We start from the raw sequence: 17,116 nt of genomic DNA, 5'->3' as shown, positions 1-17,116 counted from the left end.
GGAATATTAAGCAAAATCCAAGATGCCATGAAATGGATAAGAAAAGAAGAAATAAAGAGGACAGGTCAGGAGCCAAGCTGGGTATATGCATACATTCTAGCTACTGAAGAGGTTAAAGCAAGAGGATCAGTCATTTGAGGCCAGCCTGGGCAACTTAGTAGGACACTATTTCAAAATAAAAAGTATGCAGTGCTGCCCCATAGAGCACTTGCTGATTCCTGATCAGGCCCTGGGTTCAGAACCTGGTGCCAGCGAGAATGAGAGAAAGACAGTTTCTCACCCATCCTAAGACTCTACTTATCTGCCTGGACTGGGCTTGAGCTTTTAACCAGTCTACAGTGAAGAATCTTGCTGGGTGTTCTGCTGCAGCGCAGGAAGTGACAGTGAACTTAACATAACCTTATATAGCCTTGTTCTTCCAGCACACCAAAAGGAAGAATCAGTTTCGTGATTTAACAGTTCATGCACATGTATGTGCACATAGACAAACACACACACACATCCACACTCACTCACTTACTCCCCACCTTTCTTATGCTCTCAACATAGCCTGCTCATGTATAGCATGTGCAGGCTAAAATTGGATATATTGAATATATATATATATATATATATATATATATATATATATATATATATATAGTAGACTTGTATTTACATAATAAACCTGTAACTAATTATGTTTAAATATCATATAGGTAAATAGATTACACACAGAGAGAAGACCCCAATGTCCCAAATCTGTCAAGTTATTCTTTAGCCCTCGGTTATTCTCTAGACAACATACGCCCTTGAACAAGTCATACTCGGATCCTCTTGTGTTTCCCCAGATCATCAAGTTACTGGATTATCAAAGAATGAGATAGTGAGAGACATGACTGGCCAAATAGAATAACAGTGGTGATTACTAACGCAGGGAAGTAGCCGCGGTCAGTTGCCTTCTGGTCAAGCTCTTAACTGCAGTATGAGGATTCCTGCTCTACAGAGGACGTTGGAGATCTCTCTAGAAGAGTTCATGCGTCCCTGCATGAGACAGCGACTCTTCCTTGTGGCACACTGCCAGAGGTAGCCATATGCACCTCTGACCACCCTGTAACATGAGGGCCTGCTTGTTGTCGGGGTTTCTGTCCTGCCTGGTTCCCGTAGTCGGTAAGGTCCCAAGGAAAAATCACACAGAGGTCGACATAAGTTATAAACTCATTGGCCCACTAGCTCAGGCTTCTTGACTCTTATAATTTACATTAACCCATTATTCTTATCTATGTTAGCCACATGGCTCAGTACCTTTTTCAGCAGGGCAGGTTACATCTGGCTTCTTCTATGTCTGGACAGGACTGGGGAGAGAGCTTCCTTCTTCCCAGAATTCTCCTGTTCTCATTGCTCTGCCTCTACTTCCTGTCTGGTTGTCCTGCCTATAATTCCTGCCTGGCTACTGGCCAATCAACATTTATTTAAAACATAATTGACAGAAGATAGAATTGTCCCACACCACTACCCCAGTAGGTCTAATACTGAGGGAAATTGGGGATTTCTGTTACTGTGAGGTCAAGCCTCCTTTTTTTCAATACACTGTTCAAAATAGTTCCAAAGAAAACAAAACACAGAAGCAAGAGAAACTGTCAATGCTTTTCCTGTCACTGAAATTTGAACCTAGAAGCATGTATGTCTACCCACCCACTTGAGGACCCTCCTTCTATTCCAAGGCACCCTGAGGACGACCTTGTCCCTGCCCCTTGTAAAATACCTTTGCTGGCTATGGGCAGACCAATACCTGAAAAGATACACTAGGCTGCCACACTCCACTACCTCCCATGTCCCTGTATTATTAGACTTGGGGTGGCTGTGGTCTGAAGCAAAAGTGACCCCCATCTTCTTCAATGAAGAGGAGCAGCCCCACTTGACACAGAATTACAATGCAGGCCTCTACAGCAAGGCTTAGAAGGGACTTATCCCCAGGCTTATGCTGACATGTCCCTATGCAAACTCCCTCAATCGTAGCTGTTGGTAGCTCAACATTGGAGTCGCCCTCGCCACTTGATCCTGTATGATGTGGCTGGAGGGGGAAGGGTTACAGGAAAGCACCCAGTGTTGGGTGGGGAGAGGAGTGAATGACATCCTCTAAATAGATGAAGCCCTAAACATGCTGATATTTGCGACTGGGGCCTTTGGAAGACAAATGGTTTAAATGAAGCGACGAGGGTGTTACTTCCAGCGGCAACAGCTGGGAGAAAGTACATTTTTCTTTTCTGAGCCACCGGGCCCAGTGTATGACACTTGGCTCTGGCAGCCTGGGCTGACAAATTCAGGGTGGCAGCGGCACCCACCCCTCCATCTGTCTCTGTGCTTATGACTCTGTGCTTTGGTCTGCATCTCCAAGCCAGGTGGATTTATGGGTTATTTTATCTAATTTCAATGGCACCCGATCCTCCCATAAAGAAGAACTATGCAATGAACGCACACTGGAAATGATGGCACCATTGCACAGCTGCCCGCAAACAAAAGGCAACACAGACGTCGCTCTGAATCCACGCTCACCGAGGCCTTTATCTAGGTGCAGCAAATGGAAAGTAACTAAGTCTGATAAGATAGTCACAGACATTCAAAACAACCAAGCACGCAGACAAATAAATCCACAGGGCTTAACTGAGAGTCTTAGCAAATGTATGCCAAGGGTTGAGATATGGAAACAATACCGTGTACCGTGTACAGATATCTAAACACATAGGTAAAGATTTGTGTTGACAAGTTATACTGAGGGGACATAAAATCCAAATGTTTGGAGACCACTGATACAGAGAATTTATGTGACTGTATGAGGTCCCACAATATGTCACCCCAAATACAACATCCTATAACTGGTCTTCTTCATTTCCAGCAATAGACAACACTGACTCGGAGGCTGTGCTTTGATAAATTTATTCTGCTGGTGAAGTGAACAGGCAGGGAGTCCAAACAGGCTTTCCATGATACCCCTCTTCTGCCTTGGAAAGATATCACAGGAATATGGGAGGATTCTGTCACCCAAATTAGACGGATGACCCTGGGCAGCTGTCCCCTAGAAAAGCCTCATCTGCATCTTAAGACAGCTGTACACCATCTTCCACCAGCCTCCCACAGCCCACACCCCTCCGAAGAGCAAGTCCCTTTGTTTAGCTGTACAATGTTTGGCCGCTTGTGTCCCTCCTGTGAAGCCTCCTCTGTGCCTGGTCCCCAAGTTTTTGCAGGTGCCTTTATAGTGGCTTTCTGTCCCCTGCAAATCTGCCTATTGTTGATACATTTCACACACTAAAATCATCAACACTTCAGAAAGAGAGACGAGATCTAGGAGTTGGCTCTCAAAGCCTGAAGGCTGAAACTGACCAATGGGCGGTGGCTCTGCAGAGCCATTCAAGCAAGGGTTCACACAGCAAGTCCTGAAAAGACAGAATAATCCACCTGAATGGCCAGCAGTAAATTCAACCTCCAATCATTGGATTGCCTAGAATATAAAACGAGATGACCAGCTGAAAACCTCTGATCTATATTGTGGAGCTGGCTCTCGCTAGAGAGAAAAGAGTGGATCAGCATTTGAATCTACCCTGACCTCATGGTTTTCAGGAACTTTCTTGATAAAACATCCCAACAATGGTCAGGCTTCCCTTTTGTTCTCGCTGAGTGCTATCCTGGAAAGGGCTGCTGATTCGGTTTCTGTGAGCGATTGGCTATGTGCCGAGGAGTCACAGATGGCACCGCAGGCTCTTAGGTGCAGTTTTCCCGAAGGTGGACCCGAGATCTAAGAAAGAACGCTGGCCACAGCAGAACTGGCCATGGTCTAAGTGCTGAGGCCTCCTCTAACCTCTGCCCACCCAGCCCAGGTGCCCTGCATGCAAACTGTGGGCAGGGAGCTTAGGGGAGACTCTTGGACACCAGAGAGCAAGTGTTCACCCATTGACTTAGTACAGCAATCTGGGGAGACTTTGTCCCTTTCTTTTGTCTTTTTAAGAAAAACTGTTGTTATGTTTTTTGAACTACACGTGTGTGAGTGTGGGTATATGCCTGTGAGTGCAGGTTTGCGGAGATGCTGAAGGCGTATTTCCCCCAGAGCTGGAGTTACAGAAGCTTGTTAGCCGCCCAACATGGACACTGAGAACTGAACTCAGGTCCTCTGAGAAAGCAGGACGTGCTCTTAACCACTGGGCCATCTCCAGTCCCAAGGTGCAGCCCTTTTCTCCTCTGTTCTCAAGCTCTGTTTCCACCCCGTTCTAACAAAAGGCCGAGGCACCTGACAACCCATCCAGCAGAAAGATGAAAGGTTTGCCATCCTTATTCTCCCACGTTATTTCTCGTGTTTTCGACTTTAAGTTTATTGTTCTTGCTTTTTCCTTAATCTTGAGAAAATCATAGACTTGTGGAAACTTACAAAAGACACAACAGAATCGCTGTCTGCCTTTCTTTTCCCTCCACTTCCCCGGTCTCAACCTCCGGTAAGCACCTGTCAGGAGAGCCAGACAGGAGAGACGCTAGTCTTCGCTTTGCCTATCAGACTTTTGAAACAATGAACCTTGAAGACTGAAAATTTCCCCAGACATCCTGTGCTAAGGAAGGGAAAGGCTGAAGCCATTGTGCCGGCCAGAGGAGGAACTTGCCTTCCAAGAAAAGATTTTCCACATTCCTGACAACTTACCAGAGAGCCTTACAGGACAGACCACAGCCAGAGCCAGGACAGGAGGGATCAGCAATGGGCATGCAACCATGCCTTGATGGGTACTGCTAATTCTGCGTACTCCTGGTCCTCTGTTAAACCCTAACAACTTGTCAGGACCCTGAAGTTGGACATGGTGGCCAATGGATCCTTTCATAACTCTTCCTCATGTGGTTATGTTGAATAAATCTCATGTCTACTAGCTTCTTTAATTGGTATACTGGGGACAGGTGGGTAAACCTTGATTGCTGGGGCTGCTAGAGCCCAGGCTATTAGCCTCCCAACTCTGGTAACGACCCCACCATCACCACCGCAGCAGGCAGTGCATCACACACACTGACCGTGCTCCAGCACAGCTTCTTCTCGGGGCTCGGCAGGAACCTTCTCCTCGTCCTGCCTTAATCCCCATCTCTCTTTGGTTTCCTCAAACTCTGATTAAATTTTAACTTCTTTTCTATACTAATGAACCTCTGATTAATTCAGCAAGACTAAGATACTATTTTAAGTCTGCAGAAAATACTGAGTTTGTAGAATTCTGCCGGCCTAGAGAGATGAGTGAGTTCAAGAACAACCTGGGCTATAGAATGACAACATGTTTCAAATTTAAAAAGAAGGGGGAGGGCGAGGAGGGGGGTGAAGGGAAGTGGGGGGGAGAGAGGGGAAGGAAGAAGAGAAGGGAAAGGAAGGGAAGAGGAGGGGAAAGAAGAAGGGAAGGGAAGAGAAGGGGAGGGGAAGGAAGAAGGGAAGGGAAAGGACTTGGGAAGGGAAGGGTAGTAAAATAGGTCACTGAAACAGTGACTCAAACAGAATGGCTTTGCCTATCTATGAATAGGAGCAGCACAGAGGTCGCTTTCGTTCCATTATGCACCCACACAAAGGTCAACTTGATAAATATCACCACCAAAGTCTATTCTCCCAGACATTTGCCGTTTCCTTAGAAACATCAAATACTTAACCAGCCCAAGGCTGCCATGCTTTTTTTTTTCCTGTTTCTAAAAATACAGCTCAAGACAACTCGGGCGTCTAGTGGTTTCCTGACATACATGATGCCAAGCACCAGATAATTTCAATATCTCCAACTGTAAGCTACCTCAAAATCCTGCCCCAGGCATAAATCATATAATACTTTTAATTTCCAGACTTTCCTGCCGAGCTCTTTGCTGCTAGTGTACACAAAAATAAGTGTTCCTGTTCTATTATGATGTTCCTACTTGTTGAAGAGCCTCATGAGGCCTGGACATGAGGCTCAGTGTAACTTCCTAAGCCTAACTTGAGTTTGGTGAGGCCTAGTGTAACTTCCTGAGCCTAGCTAGAGTTTGGAAACCTGTCTCTGGCTACCTGACCTAGGTCCACCTCCACCTAGCCACCACTAACATGGCAGAGTATTATTAGCCCTTGCTCTCTGCTCTGCCTCAGCCCATCCTAAGCTTCTCCACCTCCATCTCAGCCTATATAAGCCTACATCTGCCTAATACCATTAAACAAGATCGCAACTCAGTGTGTGTGTTTCTCCCCAGTGGCTAAGGGTTGAGGTCTGGGTCATTCAAAACTCACCATCCAGCCCAGCCCCAGGGAGAGTCTGGCAGGTCCAGCTCTGCCCCGCTCTTTCTGCCAGAGAACCCGACACCTACTCAAGAAACCATCTGCTTTGGAGATTAACCAAGAGTATGTGATTGACTCTCAAGTAAGAACAGCAGAGACAGATGAGATCTCCAATGGGCCTGAAGGTAGCTGGGTAGATGTGTTCAACATAAGCAATGAATCTATAAGTATTTTATCTTCCACAAACTTGGTGAGTACTGCTGTCCCTGGTCAGACACACATAAGCTTTGTGATTTATTTTTTTTTTATTTATTTATTTTATTTGCATGTGTGCCCACGTGTGCATGCGTGCACGTGTGTGTGTGCGTGTGTGTGTGTATGTGTGTGTGCATGAGGCATGTGTTGGTCAGAGGCTGGGTGTCAACTTCAATCACTGTTTTTTGACACATGGTCTCTCACTAAACCTGGCGTTCACTTATTGGCTAGAATAGCTGGCCAGCAAACCCTGGGACCCTCTTGTCTCTGCCTCCCCACCACCGGAATACTGAACACCAACACTCATATATGGATACCCATATAGCCACAGGGGCCAGGAGTGTAGGATTCCTTGGAGCTGGAGTTCCTGACAGTTGCAGGTCCCCCTGATGTGGGTGCTGAGAACAAAACTCGGGGTCTCCGCTCTTAGCCACCGAGTCATCTTTCTCTCTCACAAACCTGACTCTACGTGAGTGCTACGGATCCCATCTCAGGTCTTCATCTTCAGTCAGTGAGCACTGAGATAAGTGAGCCATAGCCCCTGTGTGTTTGTTTCTGAGACACCTTGTGTAGCCCAGACTGGCCTGTGTCTGCTACATGTCTGAGAATGACCTTCAACGGATCCTCCCGCCAACACCGCCTGGATGCTGAGATTCCAGCCATGCAGCACCACGCCAGGTTTGTTCCACGAGGAAGACCTAACCTCTGCACCTGCTTGGCAAACTCTAGAAGGATCTGCATGCACCGACTCCTTTAAATAATGATCTTTTGGAAATCAACAAAAAATTATTAAGATTTTGGTAAATAATAATAAATAAACTAAATAATAAGCAGGTTTGACAGAAACCAGATTCTGACTAAATTTTGAAACTTAAAAATTTAGAGAATTCTTTATCTTCACCCAATTCAGTACCCAATGCCACTGGCTCTAGTACCATATACACTTACCATCTGCACCACAGCATACCTACGAGTGGACCACTAAAGGTTACTATGTTCTCTCCATGTCTTATGACAAGCATACTCTCTGTGACATTTAGGTCCCAGAATATGGGTTAAACACCCCTCACCAAAATAGCTGTTTCTGATCTGGCTTGCTCACTTTTTTGTTCTGTTTTGTCTTTCTTGGACCTGGGAGTAACAGCATAGACACAATGAGATTTTCTGAGTCTAAACATAGAATCTATTCGTGTTTCACATGTATTGCATGTCTTAGAACCTGCCAGTAACTGTACTGGATATCTTTGCTGTGCCTGTGTTTAGATGGTGAACCCCCAGGTGAGGTTACATGTAGAATTTTCTATTTCTGATATCATGTCAATTCGTAAAAAGTTTCAGATTTTTGAGAAGTTTTTATTTTTATTTCATTTTGGATTCTCAAATTAGGAATGCCTAACCTGCTTTTTAAAATGATGATCCTATACACACCCAGCACCCGGTGCTCAGTTCTTCTCTCTAGACAGGTGAGTCTCTATTTTAAACTTACATTGGCAAAGACAGAAATATATTTACATTAAATAGAAAGCAATTTTCCCCATAAGACAAAGCAGCCTGAAGAAACACGCTAATCTGACACAGCTCACTTGCTTTCCTTCAGAACGCTGCTCGCTGAAACACCCACCTGAAATGAATGAGTCACTCCAAACCCTAATGAAGTATCTCGAACTTGCACTGAAGACCTGACTCCAAACATGAAAACTCCTTGCAGCCTAGAAAGCCAGAATTCTAAATGACATACATTGATAGCCACAGAGAAAGATGACATGCTGCTGACTGTAGGGCCACAAACATTGTTCATCATTCTTTGGAAAATCATGCCAGGATATATAAAACTAAAGAGTTATCATCACATCCCTCTACAGAGCAAGTTTTTGTTACGCTTTAATTTAAATAAACTACGTAAGAGGATATGGTGCCATTCATGGGAAATGCCTGACACAGGGGAACATAAAGTAGAGTAGTGGTTATTTAGGTGTGGAGGGGGAGGGCAGAGGCAGAGGGGAGAGAGAAGGATGACAGATAGATGGTACAGTGAGGGAGAAGGATGATTGACAGGTGATGGTACAGGGAGAGAGAAAGGATGATTGACAGATGGTACAGTTTCTTCTTCAAGTGGCATAAATGGTCTAAATTTTACAATTATAATGGTTACACAATTCCATAATTAAACAAAAACATCACTGAACTATAACTTCAGGTGTCTCAGTTATACACTTAAATGTGTAAAGGAGATGAGAGTATACGCCAGAGAAAGGAGATCTTGTTAGGTGCAACATCCTAACACTGAAACATCCCATTAATTACCATTCATTTATTTTTGTTTGTTTTGTTTTCAGACTGGGTCTCATTATGTAACCCTGGTTGTCCCAGACATCACTATGAAGATCAGGCTGGTCTCAAACTCACAGAGATCCACCTGCTTCTGCCTCCCAAGTGCTGGGATCAAGGGCGTACGTCACCATGCCCAGCTTGACCATTAATTTCTACACAATGAAGAAAATCATTGTCCTCTTTTGTGAGACCCATACATAGGAGAAAGGTGCTGCTTCAAAGCTGACCACCATGGTGACGATGCTGATTCCCTGGCTTCCTGGTGGAAAACATCAGCAAGCAGCAGATCAGATACAGCATCAGTGCTGAGTCCAAGACTCACACACACATGACACAGATCTCGGGACTAAACTGATTGACCAAAATTTAGAATTCCCATGTAGGGAATCTCCTGGAAGTGTAGGGCCAACCAGACTGGTCACTCGTTCTCCAAGCCATCCTCCAGGTCAAGCCTCTCCCTGAGTCCCACCAATTCCAATGCTGAAGTACAGCACATCAACTTTCATGCACTTCCCCAGATGCTCAACAGCCCCCTTCCTCACTCTCTTTAAATACAACCTTGTCAAGCACCTGCAAAAGCAAGTACAGAGTAATTCTCAGCCAGAAAGAGCTTGGTGTGGGGGGAGTCAAAGAACCCTGACCTGGAGAAGGCAGGCTCCAAAAAGACACCCTAGTCAATGGACCATTAGGATCCTCAGCTGTCCCTGAGATCTTTTCTTTCCAAAAAGCTTAATTTAGAGACAACATGCCTAGGTGTGTAGCATTGCTTAGAGTGTGTGAGGAGATTCCGTCCCCAGCAAGAGGGGGAGAGGGTGGTCTGAGAAAACATCCTCCCCCGTTCTTGCCCATGAAAAAGTATCAACCTTTTCACATGGAGAATTATAAGAAGAAAAAGAAATTCTTTAGCAATTCCCTTTTATGAAAATATTCCCTTGAATAGCTCAGTTTTTAAAATAATGTTTTTTTAGAGTTGACTTTAGCATATTAAAGTGCCCCATTTCCATACGTCAGTGTTTTGTAAGAGCTGAAACTCTAAGGTCAAGCTTTGTAATCAGTTCCTAATGAATTACAAGTCATTGACAACCATTTGCAATTCCATTAATGGCACCAATGGGACACAGAAGCTCAAGGACCTCACTGTAAAGTTCTTAGCCTAGGTCGAGTGTGTTTAGAAACATTCTTACAGGATAAGCCACAAAGTCAGAAATTGACATTTTAATACTTAGTATGGTACATTTAAATGAATCCAACCATACAGTTGTACAGCTGATACATGCCTGCTTTATTCCTAGCCAATTCCATGCACACACTTATTCCAAACCCTTCTTGGATAAAAAGAACAAATGAAACTATATATCGGGTAGCCCGTTGGAATCCCTCTAAGGCTAAAACCAGCCATGAAAGAGAAAAGTATTGGGGTCCCATTGCTCTTAAATATTTGCCTCCAGTCCTAGTTCACTTTCCATTGCTATGATAAGCACAAGACCTCAGCAATTTGGGAGCAAAAGGCTTATTTCAGTCTATGGTCTTCAGGCCATCATGATGGGAAGCCAGAGCAGGAACTTAAGACAGGAGCTGAAGTGGAGACCATGGAGGAGTGCTGCTTACTGGCTTGCTCTCCATGGCTCCTCAACCTGCTTTCTTATACACTCAAGTACTACCTGCCCAGAGATGATACTATCCAAGTGGGCTGGGCTTACCCACATTAACCATTAATCAAGAAATTGTCCCCTACGGACTTGCCTACAGAGCCATCTAATGGAGGCATTTTCTCAACTGAGGGTCCCTCTTTCCAGGTGACCCTTGCTTGTGTCAAGTTGACAAGAAACTAAACAACATACCTCCTATGGAAACTAGGGATGGGGTTGGGGGATCCCCATTTTACTGTCACTGTTCCGAATCACCACAGAGATACCAAATTTGGTGGAAAAAGCAAAGGTACATTTTGAAAACGACTAAAGTTTTTTTTTTTAAGTGATGCTCCAATCTAATCTCCTCGCATAATATTTAACTTTTTAAAAAATGACCTTAGTGGTTTTCGCAAGGAACTCAATAGAAATATGAAAGGCATGCGGGCGTGGCACTACATGGCCAATGCCAGGCTCCACTGACTTTTCGTGTATTCAGAGCGACGCAGCCATCATTCCAGGCTACACGGCAGTCACTCAGCATCTCCCATACCGTCACCTTCCTTCACCAGCCCCAGGAACCACTAATGGACCGCGAGATGTATCTCTCTTTTAGCTATTTCACATAAATCAGTTCATACAAATTGAGGCTTTTCATGGCTTGTTCTCTCTTTTAATAACTTTTAAGTTTTATCCATGTTGTAACATTCTATAGCCAGACGATATTCCATTGTGTGGCTTGTCCACACTTCATAGACTCATCCAAATGAAGACCTGGATGTGTGTGTGTGTGTGTGTGTGTGTGTGTGTGTGTGTGTGTGTGTGTTGGCCTCCATAGTCCTGCTGCGACGAGCATCTGTGTGCAAGTGTTTGTGAGGACCTCTGTTTCCACGTGTGTTAGCTATGTATGTAGTCTTGGAACTGCTGGCTCTTGTGCTAACTTTACCCTGATCCTTTTGGAGCCATGCCAAACGCTTTCCAAAGCAGCAGCCCCATCTCTCATTCTCACTGACAATGTATGAGGTTCCAGTTTCCCCTCTCTTATTTTATTACAGTTACCCTGATTTGTAAAACTACCATGGGCTGTTTGTAATATCTGCAATGTTCCACATTTCAAAACAAGACTACGTATTCAGGAATGAAGACTCAGATAGCCTAAGCGTCACTTTTTAAATATAAAATGTGTTCAAAGGGCATTCTTGAAACACAAAATAAAGCCACACAACCTGACGCTCCTTTAATAAAATATCTTTGGCTGTGAGTCCAGCCTTTAATGGTAGAGACGTCCCTCCAACCCTCCATTAATAAAATAAATGCACATAGGTGTATTGTTATTCTTTCCCAAATCTTATCCACCTATAGAAACGACCAACAAACAGACCTTGCTGCAAGCTAGGCAGCCAGTGTGGCATTACTGGGGTAATTTAATAGTTAGGTATGTAACAATAACAAAGTTTTAGCCAAAGGTTTAGAGAGAGAGAGAGAGAGAGAGAGAGAGAGAGAGAGAGAGAGAGAGAGAGAGAGATCACACGTGCACTAGGTTGCATTTCAATAAACCTGTACGGGACTTGGTCCATCAGTGCCTTCCAGACCTGAGTATGGTTGATCTATGTAGCTCACAAAACTATCCTTGGAAAATCACTCTCAGAGGTGAAGCTGGTCAAAGCCCCAAAGTTCAATGACATTTCAAAGTGTGCTAACACCAAGCTTAGAAACAGGTTTTGCACAGCAGCTGGAATGCGCTTGCTGGTCAGGTGAGGGGGTTCGATTTCTAGCCTTCCCACCCAGTAGCTATATATGTATATAATATGAGCATAGTACAACATGTCACATCTCTGCACCCCAGTTTCCTGATCTGGAGCTAATGGCTTGCTCTACGAGACACTGGAGATGCTGGCACTGCTAATGCCTCTAACACAGTGGCCAGCGGATAGAGAACAGACATTAAGCAGACACTAAAATGCTAAATGTTACCTTCCCATCATTTTTCTGCTGACTCTGGACAAAGTGTCCTAGCAAATAAGACCCTTGGCAAATGCAGTGGGTCCCTGGGAAACGAATGAGAGCCCCTGTGGCCTGTGGGATTCCCCATAAAAGCACTTCCCCACAGACGTTTCGCAAACTCCTCACTAGAGCTACGACAAGGAGAGCCATCAATGAGGTTGCATGCAGACTATGGGGATTCTTGGAAGGCAGTCCAGGCAGTTGACACCTTCACTTTTTGACATTAGAATAACTTCTGCTGAGCCCACGGAGGGACTGGGCACAGCACTGCAAAGGGAGAAGAGACAGCAGCTGTGCTCACATGGCCCAGTGGGTACCGGGTGTGGACCTCTGGGCTCAAGGTGGATGCAGGAGGAAGAGATGCGAAGTGCTGGGGGAAGCAAGTAGACTAAGGGTTGGCAGGGTGATGGAAAAGCCATCCCGTGAAGGTGAGCGCTGAGCTTCCCCCAGCTGCAGCTTCTCCTACCTGATCTGGTTGTCGCAGAATTTGTTGAGATGAGATTGGTTGAGGTAAATTATGCGGGCCGGTGCCTCTAGCTGGTCTCCAACAGACGTGGCCCGGGACATCTCATCCTCTGCCTTCTTGTAGCCCGCAGAAGAACGAACGGGTCCTGCAGAGATGAGGCGCGGGGCAGAAAACAAAACACAAAAGAAGTCAGCCTCCAGGCCCGTGGCTGCGAGCGCGCTGCAGGCGGGGACCAGCCGCAAAGGATGCTCTGGAGAGACTAGGGCTGCCTATGTACCTTGGCTGCCCCTGGTCACTAGACTGCAGCCACAGCCGCCGAGGCAGCAGCGGCAGGCCCAGCCCCACCCAGCCGGGCTTTGGACCTGTGAGTCCCCACCCCTCGGTGACTTGAGACGCCCCACCTCGACCTGTGAATAGGCCCCACCCCTGGGACCCCGCCTCGCCGTGGATCTGCGGAGGCCCCGCCCCTGCCTGACGCCCTGCCCCTCTGTGGACCAGTAGAGTCCCCGCCCCTCCTCGGAAGCCCCACCCAACCTGGACTTATGGAGAAGGTTCCCCAGGCTTCTCTAGATCTGGACTTGTCAGAGACCTCACCCCGCCCTGGACCTTCGGCAGGCCCCGCTGGCCCAATCCCAGCGCTCCGGTGCGTCTCCGCAGCCCAGAGCGCACGCGAGGATGGAGTTGGCCGCGTATTCAGTTTGCCATACCCGCGCTGGCCAGGCAGGTGCGGGGGGGGGGGGGGGGGGGGGGGGGGGCGAAGGCAGAAGAGCCACTTTAGATTGCCCGAGACCTCTCTAGCCAAGGGAGTCAGCGGTAAAGCCAGAAGGCATCCACCTAGCTGAAGGATTCCACTCACGAGCTGAGTTTCTGGGCCCTAAGGAGATGCCCCATGTGCATTCATCACAGAAACAAGAGGTGAAAGCACCTCTGCGCTGTGGCATCAGAGTCCCGAGTCAGGTGGGCAGAGCATGCTCCCACCACCATCCTGCAGAGTTCTGCTGCTGATGTCCACAAACAGGTCAGATCATCCCAGTGGCTCAACTTCACCATGGCCAGCTCAGGTCCAGAGCACGAGCTCTCAGTTCCTTGCTTAAGTAGTTTCCATGGTTCCCACACAAGCTTCCCTGTCTCCCAATTCTATAAAATTGATAGCAAGCCTTGTCTCCAAGCTTTGAGTGAGCTAAAAATCCCAGGCACTTTTCTTGAGGTGTGTGCAGAAGGATATACACACTGCGCTCATGCAAACACACACACACACAGAGAGAGAGAGAGAGAGAGAGAGAGAGAGAGAGAGAGAGAGAGAGAGAGAGAGAGAACCTCCAACTCTGAAGGTGGAACTTTATTCTCCTTAAATATTTATCCAATTAATACCCATCCTCCCTACCTAACAAAGAGGTGTATATTGCACCTCATTTAAAAAGTGTGCATCTTACTGGAGTAAACTTCCACTTGCTAGCTACACAGAAACCTGTTAGTGACATGGAGAAATTCTGGAAGACTAAAGGTTGGGTGAAATCATTGTGTTACTTTGACTGTAAGGATTACAATCCTTAACAAGAAAAAATGGGAAATGAAAGGCAAACTGGGTGTCCAGAGCTGACATGCTCTCTAGACTAGTGGAGAAGGGTTAAGCCTGCAGTAGGGTAATGACTTCTCCTTTCCCAAAGCCCAGAGCAACGTGGTAGGTTCAGGCTTCGGGGCTCACGCTTGGGTTCCCAAGCCAAACACACCCGCTTTCTGCTCCTTCATGAATGGGTGCACCACACCCAGGCTATTTCTTACTGCAGGACCAATCCCCTCACCTTTTCCCCTTTCACCACCTGCTTTCTAGGGTCTGCCCTGGCCAGAAGACACTGCCAAGCCCTCTCATGGCAGAGAGGGGGTAGCAGGAAACAGGAGTGTCTACTTCCATCCTAACTACCCCATCCTCTCTGCTTCCTGGATTTCAATAAAAGAAGATTGGGATTTGTTTTGTTTTGATTTAGGTTTCTTTTATTTTCCTCTTTCTGTAGGCTAGGAATAGAGCCCAGGGCCTTGCGAGTGCTCTGCCACTGAACCCTATCCCTAACCAGGCTGCATTTAAAGCACCCGCTACTTTCAGACAGATGGAGAATATTTTTGTGACTAGTTGGTAGAAAAGGACAGTTTGTCTCTCTGCCACTTAAACCTGTGTTGTTTTCTGCCTCGGCGTTCATCACATCACCTGATAGTATTTATTGGCGATATTTTCCCAGACCCAACAGCCCAAGCTCCAGGACAGCAGGGATCTGTTTTGTCTACTACAGTCACCTGAATGAGACTCCCGGAGTCCCACAGCCTGCCACGTGACGGACACCCATAAATGATGGCTTTGAGTTGCCCAGATAGAACTATGTGATAGGCACAGAGGATGAAAGACCTACCATTAGCGTGGATCAAACAGTCCGGTGCCAGGACTGCACTCACTTAGTGGCTCTCCATTCCTCTAAGCATCACATCCATGAAACCCATATCACCAAGGGAACACCCACTACTTCCTACTTTGTGGACCACATAGTTCCCGATGCTGCACTGTACGGCTTTGTAAGTGATACCCATAAGCAGCCACACCTGAAAAGTCAGTTAGATGCTTCTGGGATCACAAAATAGGGGGTCTCACCTCTTGTCATCAAAAATAACAAGTAGCTGAAAGAATCAACTGACAATCTACACCATTACAGCTACCTAGCAGTGAGTGACAACTTTAACCAAGTAACCAAGAGTGGGATTGAAGGGTGAGCGAGGGCAGAGGTTATGACTTTGTGCTTTGATTGGAGAAGTGGTTGGAAGATGTAAGACCCTTACAGGTTAGACATGGGTTTCGTTAGGAAAGAGGAGGGCATTGTGGATGAAAGCCCAATTGAATAATAAGTAGACAAAAGTTGTATTGGAGGCCAACTGAAAAATAAATCCGTGTTGAGGGTTCAAAGTGAGGAAGAGCAGAAAAGAAACCCTGGGAATAGAGCCTGTGAGCAGACTGCAGATGACATACAGGGCCTAGAAGGGCACAGACAATGTCTAAGCAAGGATGAGCATTCATCAGTGATGGACAAAGTAAAAGGAGACAGAAGCGAGGTGGCTGTATAGAGATCCGCTGTGCAGTCTAGATGCACGCCAGTAAGTGCATGGGTTGAGTGAAGAATGAAAGAATACTTAGACCTGAAAAACATCCCATAAGGAAATGGTAAGACTGTCTTCTGAGAGACGGAGGCTGGTTGTGTGGGTTATAAGTGGGAGAGAATTAGTTACTTGAGGTTTAACGTAGACTAGGAGGAGATAGAAACAACACAGCGATGGCCAGCAGTTAGGAGTACATACTACTCTTAGAGAGGACTCGAGTTTGGTTCCTAGCACCCATGTTAGGTGGCTCAAAATGGCCTGTCAATCCAGTTTTAGGCAACCTGATTCTTCTGGTCTACAAGGGCACTTGCAAGCATGCGACATATTTACACACACATAGGCATGATTAAAAATAACGAAAGAATGAGAACAATAGTTTGCTCAACATTTACAATCTGATAAGTACTAATAATGGCAAAAGATTATTTCACAAATGAGAGGTGAAAGAACAAGACTGGCATTGAACCTCCCAGGTTCCTAGCATGCCACAGTGCTAATCTTCCTTCACCCACCAGAGCCAGACTGGGAGAGTTTAGTCTATGAAGAAACAGTCAAGAGTTCCCTACTGCCGAGATTCGGATAAATTCTTCTACCGCCATGACCTCATCTTGACCTCCCCCTGAGCTGGAGGATACGTTTTTAAAAGAACACAAATTTGTATTGCCTAAGGGGAACACTGTGCCATATATAGCAGAGCCCATTATGGTGAAGGTTTCAAATTTGGACTCCTGAGACAAACCCTGAGTGAATGCATTTTTTCAGATACCACCGCAAAAAGCCAAGCGTATGCTTATAACTCCCCCAAATAAACAGACACAATGTCAGCAGATAGAGGAGGTCAATAAATACTTGGTAGATGAGAAAGAAACCAACGGGAAGGGAAAGGATTAAGAGAACAAGACTAGGCCAATTGATAAGCGCTCAGTTTGCACCCACAGAAGGCAGAGGACAATCGATAGCCAAGGCTTTGAGGAACTCACCTTGCCTAACCCTTAACAATGGCTACCACATCAGCAGCAGTCATAAGTTTATGATGGATGAATGCATCTAAACCTAATGGATCAGATACCT

General features: G+C 46.0%; 1 protein-coding gene across 1 annotated transcript in view; it reads right to left on the bottom strand.

The window, feature by feature from the left end:
• Positions 1–13,044, bottom strand: part of Atp8a2 (ATPase phospholipid transporting 8A2) — a 448,432-nt gene extending 435,388 nt beyond the window's left edge. Inside the window, 1 exon segment of the mRNA XM_038310231.1 lies at positions 12,908–13,044. Coding sequence (XP_038166159.1) covers positions 12,908–13,008 — 101 coding nt within the window. The 5' untranslated portion in view covers positions 13,009–13,044.
• Positions 13,045–17,116: the final 4,072 nt, after the last annotated feature.

Source organism: Arvicola amphibius, chromosome 13, assembly GCF_903992535.2.
Source record: "Arvicola amphibius chromosome 13, mArvAmp1.2, whole genome shotgun sequence".
Classification (NCBI taxonomy): domain Eukaryota; kingdom Metazoa; phylum Chordata; class Mammalia; order Rodentia; family Cricetidae; genus Arvicola; species Arvicola amphibius.
Note: the sequence above shows the minus strand (reverse complement) of the source record. Positions and strands in the feature narration are given on the sequence as shown.